This window comes from Colobus angolensis, unplaced genomic scaffold (genome assembly GCF_000951035.1).
Source record: "Colobus angolensis palliatus isolate OR3802 unplaced genomic scaffold, Cang.pa_1.0 Scaffold192, whole genome shotgun sequence".
Classification (NCBI taxonomy): domain Eukaryota; kingdom Metazoa; phylum Chordata; class Mammalia; order Primates; family Cercopithecidae; genus Colobus; species Colobus angolensis.
This window is the reverse complement of record NW_012115066.1, coordinates 565,948-580,548: the sequence shown is the minus strand read 5'-3', so window position 1 is coordinate 580,548 and position 14,601 is coordinate 565,948. Positions and strand designations below refer to the sequence as shown.

The 14,601-nt window shown below is 41.8% G+C and overlaps 1 protein-coding gene across 7 annotated transcripts in view; it reads right to left on the bottom strand.

The window, feature by feature from the left end:
- Positions 1–14,601, bottom strand: part of CD44 (CD44 molecule (Indian blood group)) — a 92,858-nt gene that overhangs the window by 5,112 nt on the left and 73,145 nt on the right. For 6 of the 7 annotated variants that reach the window (XM_011940707.1, XM_011940708.1, XM_011940709.1 and 3 more), the window contains 3 exons: positions 12,087–12,149; positions 7,598–7,669; positions 5,239–5,317 (listed from right to left, as the gene is read on the bottom strand). In XM_011940707.1, coding sequence (XP_011796097.1) covers positions 5,239–5,317; positions 7,598–7,669; positions 12,087–12,149 — 214 coding nt within the window. The remainder of the gene's footprint in view (positions 1–5,238; positions 5,318–7,597; positions 7,670–12,086; positions 12,150–14,601) is intronic. The other variant, XM_011940713.1, reaches the window with a different exon arrangement.

Genomic DNA, 14,601 nt, shown 5'->3' with positions numbered 1-14,601 from the left:
TAAGACTCTATCGCAAAAAAAAAAAAAAAAAAAAGAAAGAAAGAAAAGAAAAGGGGCTTGGAAGGCCTGGTTTTGAGAACTTACTGCTGTGTGACCTGGGGCAACTCACTTAACCTCTCTGAGTCTCAGTTTTGCATCAATAATACCAGGTTATTAAGAGTCGCAATATCATAGGATTGTGAAAAGCCCTTGAAACAGAGACTGTCACTAAATAAATGAGTCTATTGTTATTATTCTTGCTCTTATGAAGGATAAGGAAATAATTGTTATTCTTGCTCTTATGCGGGGTAAGGAAACAAAGGTTTGAGATAACACTTAAAACAGTATCTGGAGCACAATAAGCTTTCAAGTGCTGTCTATAATTGTTAATATAACAAAAGCCATATGAAATGAATTTTGTTTGTTTCTCCTGGCTGCCTCCACCTACGTCGTTATTATTTACTACGAAGAGGATTTAAAAGGCTCAAGGTAGAATGCTGCTCGTGTTACTTCCAATTCTCTGATCCCTGTGTTCTTTGGAGGAAAGTTGTCTAGTTAAAGTAATTCCCATTTGCCTAACCAATGGGTGGTTGAGGGATGGAATGAAATATTGTGGGAAAGTGATTTATGAGCATAAAAAATATGTCTGTGCATGGGAGTGGGTGGAGATTAATTTTATTAATCTAAATGAAACTGATCTTGACAGTGGATAACATTTGACCTATAGAACACAGGAATATTGTGCTTGGGTTTTGGCTGGCCCACATTTCCCTTTGGATTTATGTGTTTCTATCGGTCTCAGTACTTTCAGGAGGGTAGGATGATTCTCATAAATAACTCATTCCAATATTCAGTGCTCTAGGCATCTAATAAGTACTTTTAAAAGACAAATTCTAATTTTTAAGTTCTTCTTAGTTATAAGAATTTAAGAAGGAGCACTAGACCTGAAGGAGCTTCAGAGATGAGCTAGCCCAGCTTCTTCATTATGTGAACTGGACACCAAATCCAAGAAGTCAAGGGTATTGTCCAAATTCACAGCTAGTTATGGCACTGCAAGAATCACAGCTTAGATTTTCTGTTTTTTGTTTGTTTGTTTGTTTGTTTTACAAAGTCTCACTTCATCAACCAGGCTGGGGTGCAATGGCACCATCTCGGCTCACTGCAGCCTCCACCTCGTGGGTTCAAGCAATTCTCCTGCCTCAGCCACCCAAGTAGCTGGGATTACAGGCACGCGCCACCACACCTGACTAATTTTTGTACTTTTAGTAGCGATAGGATTTCTCCATGTTGGCCACGCTGGTCTCAAACTCCTGACTTCAAGTGATCTGCCTGCCTCGGCTTCCCAAAGTGCTGGGATTACAGGTGTGAGCCACTGTGCCCAGCCACAGCTTGCATTTTATGACTCTGAAGATCAGAGATCCTCGTGGATCTGTGTCTTACCTTTATCTCCTCTTCCCTTAAATCTCGGTCATTAGCTGAGCACACAGCAATCACTCAGTGGTGTGAAGGAGGCAGACTGGGACCTCACCAGGAAAGGGAGGGCAGGCTGGCTGGGGTTTAGACGCCAGGTAACATACTTTTATGGCATGGCAGAATTTATCTCAAAAGATTTAGGTGGGTAACTTAGCAACTGATCTCATGACTCTTCTACCTGACAATCCTTAAAGATATTTAGGGATTCATTTTGCACTGTTTTAGAGCTGTGCCATCTAATATAGTAGCCACCAGCCACATGTGGCTATTTGAATTTAAACTAATTACAATGAAATGAAATTAAAAATTCACTTCTTCAGTCAAACTAGCCACAGTTCAAGTGCTCAGTAGCCACAATTGGCTAGTAGTTATATATTGGACAGTGGACATATAGAACATTTCCATCATCACAGAAAGTTCTATTGCATAGCACTGTTCTAGACAGCAGGAGGAAGTTGGGTGAGCTCAGATTACAGGAGCTCCTGTGGAGCATAAGAGAATGAAACTATTGCTAAATTATGGCGATGCATAGAGAAGACCTACTGATTGGAGTGTGGGTGACTGCCTGCTGGGGTTTGTAGAAAAGACAATTATTCCCATTAAAGTGAAGGCTGGTGAACAGTTTTTATGTACAAGCAGCACATAGTAAAGTCCTCATGTTTTTTTCTCCTCTTCAGACAATTCAGATGGGTTTTTGTTTGTTTGTTTGTTTGAGACAGGGTCTCACTCTGTTGCCCAGGCTGTAGTGGCACTATCGTGGCTCACTGCTGCCTCTACCTCCCAGGGCTCAAGCAATTCTTCCACCTCAACCTCCCAAGTAACTGAGACCACAGGCATGCGCCACTATGCCCAGCTAATTTTTGTCTTTTTTATAGAGACGGTGTTTCACCATGTTGCCCGGGCTGGTCTTGAACTCCTAGGCTCAAGTTATCCACTGCCTCAGCCTCCCAAAGTGAGCCACTGCACCTGGTGTGAGCCATTGCGTGAGCCACTGCACCTGGCCCAGATACATTCTTTAAAGGAAAATCTTCTCTGGAGCCTCACCCAGTATCTATCAACCCAACTGACTCCTAAAATAATTATGTGCTCTCACGGAGAGGGGATAAAGCATGATTTCCCATGGAGAGCTGTAATTCAAGGAGTCAGGTGACATGAGGAACAGCAAGGAAAGCTGTTGTGGATGATGGCAGCAGTGGAAAAAGCTAAAGAAGTAATAGAACCCCCAAGCCAGCATCTTTAAGACAACGTGACTCACAGATCACTTCATCATGCAAGCCCATGATCCATCCTTGTATGTCAACTTCAGAGACTAATGATTTTCCACTTTTGCCTTTTAACCATAATTTATATAACAGTGTCTGGCACAGGGAATGTTCTCAATAAATATTAGCCAATTCAAATTCAAGAGGCCAATACTGCCACTAAACCTCAAGATTCTTTTAAAAAAGGGATGGTACTCATTTTGTTTTTTACCTTCTCTTTCTCCTTGCCAGGGCTGGTAGTCACAGGAGCCACTCAAAAGATGTTTGCTGAGTAAATGAACACCCATTGGAGGCCCCATTTTCAACCAACCTTTCTCTGATGAAAATAGGATTCTGTATCTCTTTCTCTTAAATGTGACACTCAAAGCAGAAAAGCCCCAGCCTTTGAAGGGGATTAGAAATGGGTTGACAGCTTTAGAATCACAGAGCCCATTAAGGGGCCTGTGCAGCTGTTAACCACCCTTTAGCTGCGTGGCAAATCTGTTTTCAATTATCAAATCAGGACATAGTGATCTATGGCGTCCAAGCAGCTACTTTCCTGGTGAGATACTCGCTGTGCCGGACCCTGTGTGTCCCTGTTTGCCGGTTACCAGGGTGACTGTGGTCTTGGGAGGAGGGAGAGGGCAGGAGTGAGGCCCCTTCTCTGCTGTCTGCTGCTGACAAGACACAGACAATGGGGGAGATACCCAGCTCCAATGTATGGACTCCAGCTGCTCTTGGGTCAGCTGAGATGCTTCTCTGAGGTCTCCCTGAATGTCGACAGCATCCGTGCCAGCGTTTCTATGGTGACATGTGCAAAGCTTATGGACTGTGTATGTGAGCAAAAGTGGTGCATCCTAGGGCTTGGCAATAAAGGGCTGATTGCACACAATAGGAAATTCATATTTAATTGAGCAAAAGTAATCCAAGGGAAAACAAGGAAGCTGAAGGGAAGTATAAAGACTCTTTGTAAAGACTCCTGCAAGTCACATTATTTGAATTCAACTAAAAAAAAATTTCCATTCAATCATAGACAGCCTTTTAGATTTTTTCTCTCAGTTTTGTTCCTTATACAATCAGCTATCATAACTACTTTTTAAAATTATGCCCTCAATGGTATAGATAGCAACATAGCTATTTAACTGTAATATGGCACTTTTATTAACTTGTACCAGCATAATTATATAACGGCATCATTTGATTTTCTCAGATAATTAGAGACTGTATGGGCTGCCCATGGTGTTGGAATTAGCTGTTGGTTGCTTTCCAAAAGCCAGTAAGGAGTCCATGATTCTCTCTAGGTCTTCTCCCAGACTGAGGGGCATTTTTCTGCCCTGTGAGGTGATCTGGGGACACAATAAATGTGGCCCTGCTTGGAAATAAGGTTCTTTTACCTTATGAGAAACCACCTAAAGGGACATTTACAAAAGGTTTAATATTCCTATGAATTATGTCCTGGAGAAAAATAATGTATCTTTAAAGTGTCTTGGCTAAGAAATTTAGATTTATACTTTTATAAATTTAGATTTATGTCCCTGTTAAAGTTCATCTCCTCTGTTGCTAGAATTACTATTGTGTGTGTGTGTGTGTGTATATATGTGTATATGTATATATATATATATACACATATATACACACACACACACACACATGTATCTATAAACTGTGTGTGTGAGCAAAAGTGGTGCATCCTAGGGCATATATATATATATATAGTATATATAAAATGTAAATAACATCTAAACCTATAGGTCTTGGTTTAGGTAAGGAGATAGTGGCCTTCAAGAATATAAAAACAGCCCATGTGTCAGTTCTAGGGAGATGACTGTCTTCATTTAGACTTTCCTAAGGAAAGTTCTTCTCTGCTTCATAGACCTCCTAACAATGAGGAGACCTATGAAACAGTGCTCTTCTTATGCTATAACCTGAATCTCTTCAACTACAGTTCCCAGAAAATAGAAAATGATATCATTACAAACAACAAACAACAAACAAAAGCACAAGGCCAATACCTCCTTCTGGTAAAAGTTCTTAAACATTCCCTGGGCCTCAGAGAGGCTACAGGGGATGATGAATCACTGAATCCTTATACAATATTTGTGCATCGTGAATGTATTTAATCAATATTTCACAAATCAATGAATGAGTATATGCTTTTGTATGCCTTCCTGGTGAGATACTTCATAACTTTTATCAGATAGAGTCTGCATGAGGTTTAACCCTAAAAAACATGTAAAATCACAAAGCATTCAACCACTATTTAAAAGTGATGAGCCAAACAATCACAGGTGTCTCCTGTCTTTAAAAACCAGGGCAAAGAAAGATGTCTTAAGCTGCACCATGCACATGAATCGCTGGAATCTTGTTAGGATGCAGACTCTGCCATAGGAGGTCTGGGGTTGGGTTTGAGATTGTGTATTTCCAACAAACTCCCAGGGTGCCCAGGCTGCTGGTTCCAGGGACTACACTCTGAGCAGCAAGGATATAAAGCCCAAGTTTAAATGATGCCCTTTCCAAGGTGAAGGCCCCCAGGACAGCCCCTTACCTTCTTCGACTGTTGACTGCAATGCAAACTGCAAGAATCAAAGCCAAGGCCAAGAGGGATGCCAAGATGATCAGCCATTCTGGTGTGAGTAAATTAAATGACATGTATGAGCTTCAGAGACACACTTTGTAAAAACAAAAATGCACTTTATAATTGACCTAGTTCAAGCAAGCACCACAGTCAGTGCTGCACGGAGTGGGGGGTCTGGTCAACAGGTCCAGCCAATAGGCAGGTAATTCTGGAAGAGCAATTTGCTGTAAGTATTCGTCCAACAGCCCTCTTGCTTTAATCTTTTATCATCAGTCAGGATTTTTAAGTCCCTTCAGGAGAACTATGTTTCTAAAAAAGGACAGGATGACTTGTTGAATCTTGTAGATGCCTTTGGTATAATATTATTAAACAGATAAAAGGAAATGTAGGCTTCTTTTGAAAGGAACATTTTTTCCTGTATAAGAGCACCAACCTATCCACCTTACATTGTATTAAAAAACAAAAATGGAGACAATAAAGGATTGGTTAAATAAATTAGGGTACATCTATTGCATTACGCACTACAATATAAGGAGGAAATATTCAATGACATGGAAGCCATGGTTAACCAGTAGGCAATGTTTGCTAAACACCATGTAAGGCGAAATCACATTTTGGTATATATTTTACATTTTAAAATGATAGGAAAGGCCAGGCGCCCTGGCTCACGCCTGTAATTCCAGCACTTTGGGAGGCTGAGGTGGGTGAATCACGAGGTCAGGAGTTCGAGACCAGCCTGACCAACATGGTGAAACCCCATCTCTAAAATTACAAAAATTAGCTGGGCATGGCAGCATGCTGTATTCTCAGCTACTCAGGAGGCTGAGGCAGGAGAATCGCTTGAATTCAGGAAGCGGAGGTTGCAGTGAGCCGAGGGCGTGCCACTGCACTCCAGCCTGGGTGACAGAGCAAGACTCCATCTCAAAAATAAAATAAAATAAAATAAAATAAAAGACGTATATTAAAATGGTAACCGTAATATTTCTGGATGGTGAGATCGATAATAAGTGATTTATATTTCCATTACTTTATCTAGTTGTGTTTTTTTCAAATGTCTTCAATAATTACATATCACTTGTGGATTAATATTCTACACATTTTGAAATCAGACTCTTGTAGGACTAAAATATGACTTGACAACTCTCCTAAATTCAGTTGCAAAGTGGGTTGTATATGTGTGCCATGAACCAGGGCTTGAGAAAGAAGAGACATGGAAAGTCTCATCATCTGTTTTCTTCTTGGAAATCTTGGTTTACCTCTGATTTCCTGCTCAGCACTACCTTTGCCTCACCTTTTCCTGGTTTAGATGAGTTTGGAGAGGGAGGTAGAGTCAGAAGTGGAGGAGACTGACAGGAGGGCCCCATTTCTGTTCTTCCTCGCTACTCCTGCCCACAGTGGCCCTGGTCTCCAGCCCTGAGATGTCCCACCTGCACTGTTCCTGGAGCTGGGAAGAATCTTGCTGCCTGATGACAGCTAAGGCTTCCCCTCCGCTCTCCCCCAGGGCAGCCCACCCCTCTGTCTGTCTGGTCTGTCTTCAGGTGTGCTTAGGCAAGCTGGGACAAAGGAGAAAGGTGCAAGACACATTCTTCTCTTTCCCCAAGGGAGACTCCGTTTGGAGACCTCTGAAGGGGAGAGAATTAAAAGGGTAATTTACAACCTTAGGAGACCATTCCCTTTAGTAATTCTCCTTGACAAATCAATTTTGATTCCAAGTCAAATAAAGAATTTGCAACAAATGCCTTGTCTTGATGCTCAGGAGAACCAGGTGTCCCAGCCTCCTCACTGCACATGTCATACTTTCTGAAAAGTTTATTCTGTCCACATCAGCAGGCGGTCCCTCGACCAAAAAAAATTAGTTGGGGGAACCAAAAGAAAGTTTTCACTCCATCTAACATAAATGCTCTTGTAGCTCCTCCCTGTCTGTAATTGTAAGAGGAAAATTACATGCTTCACCTTGGACCCCAGAAATAAGGGAAAATTGGATTGGGATAGAAAGGACCTAGGAATGACATGGGGTCCTCTTGGTGATCATTCACTTAGGAAGGAAGCTTTAGTAACTAACATGACACTTCTCTGGGACAGGCCAGGGACAGATCTGAGTATGAGCTCAGCTAGTTTGCAGAACCCAGGAAGAGAAGACTATTTCATCTTTTCCTACCAAGAGGCTGTAATACTCTTACTCATCCTTTAACTTGTAAAGAGGAGCAATCAGATTCATATGTTGGGCATTGCAGAGAATGTGCTTTCAAACGGGTCTCTTCTTCCTTGCTGGGACATTCTGAGAAAGCTACTTTCAGCATGTTTTTCTGCCTCACAGTTGGAAACTCACCTGGAATTTGGGGTGTCCTTACAGGACCAGAGGTTGTGTTTGCCCCACCTTCTCGACTCCCATGTGAGTGTCCTAAGGGGAAAAACAACATCTCTCAACCAAAGTTTGCAATGAGTAACCAGGAGTTCCTTGTGGAGCTGCAGAAAGGGCAGCTCTCCACATTCTGAATCACTGAGAGGCCATTTATGGATTCAAGCTACAGATGTTTATAAAGCATTACACAAAAGATATCCCCCACCCCCGACCCTGGTTTGATTAAGGCTAAGGCTTGGTAATGTTATTTTGTATCAAGAAACATGAGAATTCTCAGTAGCAGTGTTGTACAGTGTTCAGGACTTTGGGGTCTAGAGCTGGATAACCCTGGATTTGAGTCTCACCACTGTCCCTTGCTAACTAGCTATGTGTAATGGGTCAATTTACCTTCTCCAAGTCTCCCTTTTCGCACTCGTAAGATGGGGATAATAGAATTCTGTTCATCATAATTTTACAGAGATTTAAAGAAGTACATGGTATTGGTAGTTGTGTGTGGTTGTTATTTCTATTTTTAATTTAGGACCTTGCTACTCAAAGTGTGGCTCTTGGACCATTAGGACAGGCATACCTGAGGAGATCGCTAGACACGTAGAATCTTATGCCTCATCTCAAAGCTACCAAATCAGACTCTTCATTTTAACAAGACCCCCAGGGGACTCACACGCTCCAGAAAGCCCAAAGGGAACCTGAAAATCCCATCCAATAGCATCATAGGAGCCACATAAACACTATAAAATAAGGAGTTTGCTCACACCTGTAATCCCAGAACTTTGGGAGACCGAAGCGGGTGGATCACGAGGTCAAGAGATCGAGACCAACCTGGCCAACACAGTTAAACCCCGTCTCTACTAAAAATACAAAAATTAGCCAGGCGGTGGCAGGCGCCTGTAGTCCCAGCTACTTGGGAGGCTGAGGCAGGGGAATTGCCTGAACTCGGGAGGCAGAGATTGCAGTGAGCTGAGATAGTGTCACTGCACTCCAGCCTGATGTCAGAGCGAGACTCCATCTCTAAATAAATAAATAAATAAATAAATAAATAAGGAGTTTGGCAGCAGTGACCCTTTCTGACTATGAAAAAATCACCCCATTAGAGTTCCTGCTAATATATTACTGAAACGCACCTTGTTAGAAGAATCAACATTTTCTACTGCTAAAAAGCAAAATAAGGAAATGAACAAAATGCCTTAAACTGGGAGGAAGCATCACAAGACAGACAATCCTCCAGTCAGACATGGTGGCCTATCCAAATGAGGGAGATGCAATGGTTCTAAAAGAAACTTCTAAGAAGCTGGGCACAGTGGCTCACACCTGTAATCCCAGCACTTTGGGAGGCTGAGACAGGAGGATCACTTGAGCCCAAGAGTTTGAAACCAGCCTGGGAAACATAGGGAGATCCTGTCCCTATTAAAAATAAAAATAATAAATAAATAAATAATTTTTTAAAAAAAGAAACTTCTAAGACATCTTGTGAAGAGACTCATCAAAATGAAAGCTTCATAGATTTTAAAAAATTCTTCCTCCATTGCTTCAAAACAAAATGTGAAAGTGTCCCACCAAAATGAACTTTTTCTTTTTCCTACCAAATGGAAGCCCATTGTAGAATCCTGAAGGCTGATCAATGGATGAAGATGGTAGGGTCTTAAATGAGAGCTTTCCTCATGGAGCCAAACTTTAGGCTGTGCACAATGAAGTCTTGATTACAATGGTTATATGGGGACATGATGGCTCTTGTTTATGCAACCTGATGCTTTTGTTAAAACTTAAAAGGGAGCAAAACAAGTTCCTACCAGACCTCTAGGTGTTTCCACATCCCCCATCCTATGTTGACCGTGGCCTCTGACTTCACAAACCTCTAAAACGGTCCAAGGCCCTTTCCCTACATGCTTTCCAGTGTCCTTGGTGGTTGGCAGGTTTTCACCTGCCCAAGTCATGGGACATTGGCCACTTAAACTGAAGATCTTTGGCCGTGAAAACTCCCCAGGAGGTATAGTCACTCTCACTGTTATTTTATTTTATTTTTTCTGACTCACATAAGCCTTTAATATTTAAAAAAGAGGCCATTAATGGATCATAATCTCTTTATTTTCATTTTCAAAAAAAAAAGAAATGCTCCCAGCAAGAAAAGATCTGGGTGTGTGTGCAACAAGATGAAACCTCCTGTTTGAACAATAGACACCTGCTCAGAAGCCAAACAAAAGAGACTGGCTCCTGTCCGCCTGATTCTCACTTCAAGTAAAAGCCACAGAGGATGGATGTGAGACAGCAGGCCTTGCCTCGTGCCCTAGATGTCTACAAATCCAACCAGGGTAGGACTGGCCACAATAGGAAGTTCCACAAAGAGGAGCACTTGATATTCCTGTTGGGAGATGACATGTAGTCTGAGACATGTGCACAGAGATCGTTCAATTGGCTTCAATGGTGAGAAAAGCAGTCTAGCACAGTCTAAGCCACCAAACTTTAATGTGCATATAAACCACCTGGGTGGGAGAGTATAGTTAAAATGCGGATCCTAATTCAGTAGGTCTGGGTTGGCCAGGGATTCTGCATTTCCAACAAGTTCCTAGGTGATGTCTGCACTGATGGTTAAAGAATCACACTTACAGAGTGACTGGGGTCTCTTGGTTTTAGAGATCATGCCCCTTAATAACTCCCCACTGTTTCAGAGTACTTTCACACTTCTGGTACCCTGTCTTCCTCACAAGAACTCTAGGAAGCAACTGAGGCAGATGATCTGATCTGCTTTTTCCTAACAAGGAAACTGAGTCTGGGAAAGGTTAAGTGCCCTGCCTAAGGTCCCCAGTGAACCTGTGACTTCTGTCTCTAATTCAGAGGCATCTCTAATGAATCCCTACCTCCTAGTGTTCCTCCATAGAGAGTTATTGTGGAAGCCACCATGTAAATATCCATCTTCATATTTGTTTTCAATGTGTAAACATTTAAACCTGTTGGTGAGCCTCACTCAAACTTGGGCACAAAAAGGGAAGGCAATAATTGATATGGCTTAAATCATTTACATGGGGTCACCTGGATTTATGATGTTCAGGAAGACCACAGTAAAGCAGCACTGGCAGAACCTCCCAGTAGCCCAGCAGTAGAAGTCATTAGTAAACCTACCTCATGCCAGACTTTTGCAGTCTGGGGTAAGGTTTGCAGGGATGTGATCTGAATCACAACACACAGGAGTCTATTTAAGAATTCATGCCTGGCAGTAATTATGATCATTATGGAATGCTTTCTCCAGACTGTGCTATGAGAAGTAATATGAGACCCTCCAGGCTTGAAAGGTGGCTCTATCGCTCCCTGGCCCTGTCAACTCTAACTTTACTTACCCTCTCTGAGCCTTAGTTTCCTCATCTGTAACATGGGGATAATAATAGTACTTACCTATGTCACAGAGTTTGTAGGATGACTGAATGAGTTAATACTAGATAAACTCTATACATTTGCTGATATCAACTTTTCTTTTCTTTTTCTTTTTTTTTTTTTTTTTGAGGCAGAGTGTTGCTCTGTCACCTAGACTGGAGTGCAGCGGTGCGATCTTGACTCACTACAACCTCTGCTTTCCAGGTGCAAGCAATTCTGCTGCCTCAGCCTCCTGAGTAGCTGGGATTATAGGTGTGTGCCACCACACCCGGCTAATTTTTGTATTCTTAGTGGAGACAGGGTTTCACTATGTTGGTCAGGCTGGTCTCGAACTCCTGACCTTGTGATCCACCCGCCTTAGCCTCCCAAAGTGCTGGGATTACAGGTGTGAGCCACTGCGCCTGGCTGATACTGACCTGTTCTTGACCTACAATAATGGCAGTTCCATTTGGCCCAACCTAATATATGTAAAGTGTTTAGAAAGATACTGTTGGCACACAGCAAATTCCCAACAAATACCAGTGATGATATCATGTGCCAGGATGACGCTAAATGCTTTGCATGTATTCTATCATTTAGTCTTTGAAACAATGTCCTGTGACAACTATTATTATTCCAAGTTTATTAGTTGAGAAATTTTGTCTCAGACCCTTTAAAGCATCTTGCTCAGTTAATATGTGGAGGGCTGGAATTGATCTCAGGCCATTTTTGCTACAAAATTCATGCTCTTACTCACTCTGGTGTAGTGCAATGTTAAATTGGGACACTGCCTGAATTCTTCCTGAGGTTTTCAGTGCGAGGCTTTTCTCCAGAGCGGTAGTTCTCAAAGTGCAATCCCTGTCCCAGCAGTGTCAGCATTACCAGGGAACTGATTAGAAATGCAAATGCTTGGGCTCCACCCCTGACCTACTGAATCAGGAACCTTAAGGGTGGGGTCCAGCGCTGTGATTTAATAAGCCCTCCCTGTAATTGTGATGTATGCTAAGAAGGTTTGAGAACCACTTCTCTGGAGACACTGACTCATACTTCATTAGTCGTCATCGTCAGGCTCAATGATTATAACAGTACATGACTGAAGCGGTTTTGAACTCACCAGCTGATTCAGATCCATGAGTGGTATGGGACCCCCCACTGGGGTAGAATGCTTCTTGGTCTCCTGTAATGAGCAATCAGGAAGGTCAGTACTGCATGTTTTCACTTACACTCCCGTCTGCATTTCCTTACATTTGCATTCTTATACAGCCTGTCGCAAAGTTTAGTCTTTTTAAGGTATTCCAAAAAATGATGGCAAAACAGCCTTGAATGGGTGCACAATATTAATTACTGTTCATTGCTTAATCCACTGATAAATGAGCTAGAGCTTTAGTCAGAATTAAGGAAACTAGGGCAGCAAAGGCTAAGAAGGATGACCACAGGAAGTTTTGTAGAAACTTGGTTTTGGTTGAAATCCAAGAACTGTGGTAAGGAACATGCTAACAAAAATATTGTGATACCTTTGCAGGTCTGAGGTTGAGACTAGACATGGTATATTTTAAATAAGGACAATATGAATTGGATTATGAGAAATGTAATCACACCAAATGGGCGTACGCTGGCTTAGGGCATGAAACAGATTTCTTGGCGGCAGGAAATTAGTATGCAATAAGGAATCTTGGGATTGAATGATGTGAAGATTCAAAGAGAAAAGTCAAATACTTACTTTCAAAAAAAATTAAAAATAAGTAAAAAAGGAAATGGTGAGATGATAGCTAACATGAATAATGTGTATTGGAATATGGGTATTATAATAAGTTTAAAATAATATTTTTTTAAAGTTAAATCTGTGGTTTCAACATGACAAGTTAATATAATCCTAACTTCTCAAACATCTATCACCAGAAAGCTTTAGATTAAGTCAACCTCATTAATTGCTAAAATCTAAATCCACAGGTCAAATCTTGAATGCAGCATATTAAAACTCCCTCCCCCACCCCCATTTTTCAAAAGTATACTGGAATCTTTTTTTTTTTTTTGACCACAGGACAATGCTTACGTAAAATGGCTGCAGTTATCCATTATGAAGGCACCTTATAAGGAATCTATAGTAACCTGATCATCACCATTTCCTTGATTAGAGAAGGTGGAAGTGGGTGACACTTAGTCACCTGTGTAATTATGTTGAAGAGACAGATTGCTTTGTTCCTTAGCTGATGGTTAAAACAAATGAAAACAACATTTGCTGAAATGCCACACCAATACTCCCACTACCAAAATCACCATTACCGTCGCCATCCCATCACCATCATTATCACCATCACCATCACCATCACCACCACCACCACCGCCACTATGATTCTAAATGCTTTAGTTCTTTTTTGGGGGACACAGCCTCGTTCTGTCTCCCAGGCTGGAGGGCGGTGGCATGATTTTGGCTCACTGCAACCTCCAATTCCTAGGTTCCAGTGATTCTCATGCCTTAATCTCCCGAGTAGCTGAGACTACAGGCATCTGCCACCATGCCTGGCTAATTTTTTGTATTTTTAGTAGAGATGTGGTTTCACCATGTTGGCCTGGCTAGTCTCAGACTCCTGACCTCAAGTGATCCGCTCGCTTCAACAAATGCTTTAGTTCTTAACATTAAGCCTAAAGACTGAGAAAAATGTATGGACATAAATGAGATTTATATGGGTGAGTGTTTTTGAAGAAAACCAAGGATGAGAATTGGGTGACTTAATTGTCTAATCCATGGAGAATCATGGAAAATCTCTCCTTACCACTGTGGAAATTAGAAGGAATCAGTGTCTGTGAATATCAGTCTTGTAAAAAGTATTTGATATACTAACATTAGGCTATAAGCCTTCTAGGGTACTGTGACTATTAAAATTGTCATTTAAAATTTAAATTCATGGCTGGGCGCGGTGACTCATATCTGTAATCCCAGCAGATATGGGAGGCTGAGGCAGGTGGATCACTTGAGGTTAGGAGTTCGAGACCAGCCTGGCTAACATGGTGAAACCTCATTTCTACTAAAAATAAAAAAATTAGCCAGGCATGGTGGCACACATCTGTAATCCCTGCTACTCAGGAGGCTGAGGCAAGAGAATTGCTTGAACCCGGGAGGCAGAGGTTGCAGTAAGTCGAGATCGCACCACTGTACTACAGCCTGGGTGACAGGGCAAGACCGTGTCTCAAAATAAAAAAAAAAAAAAATTAAATTCATTAGGTTGCACAACAGGCTTTCTTTTGCCAAGAGCAATGAGACAGCACTGTAAGATTTTCTGAAGAATACTGACAATGGTACTTGGAAATTTTAATAAGTGAGAGCAGAACAATGCTGAATAAAGAACTAGGGAGTGTAAGGGGCTTTGTCTTGCCAATATTGCTGAAGTTAGCATTTTCTTAAACTGTTTTTCTTGAAGCTCTGGGGTAGGCCACCCAGAGAAATGAGGCCTAGCGTGTGGCATTCTGAATTTTCTGTCCCTGCCTCACAACTGTCATCTGTTTTACATATTGGATTCTCGTGGAGGCTGAGGCAGGAGAATTGCTTGAACTCAGGAGGCGAAGGTTGCGGTGAGCCGAGATCGCACCACTGGACTCCAGCCTGGGCAACAAGAGCAAAACTCCATCTC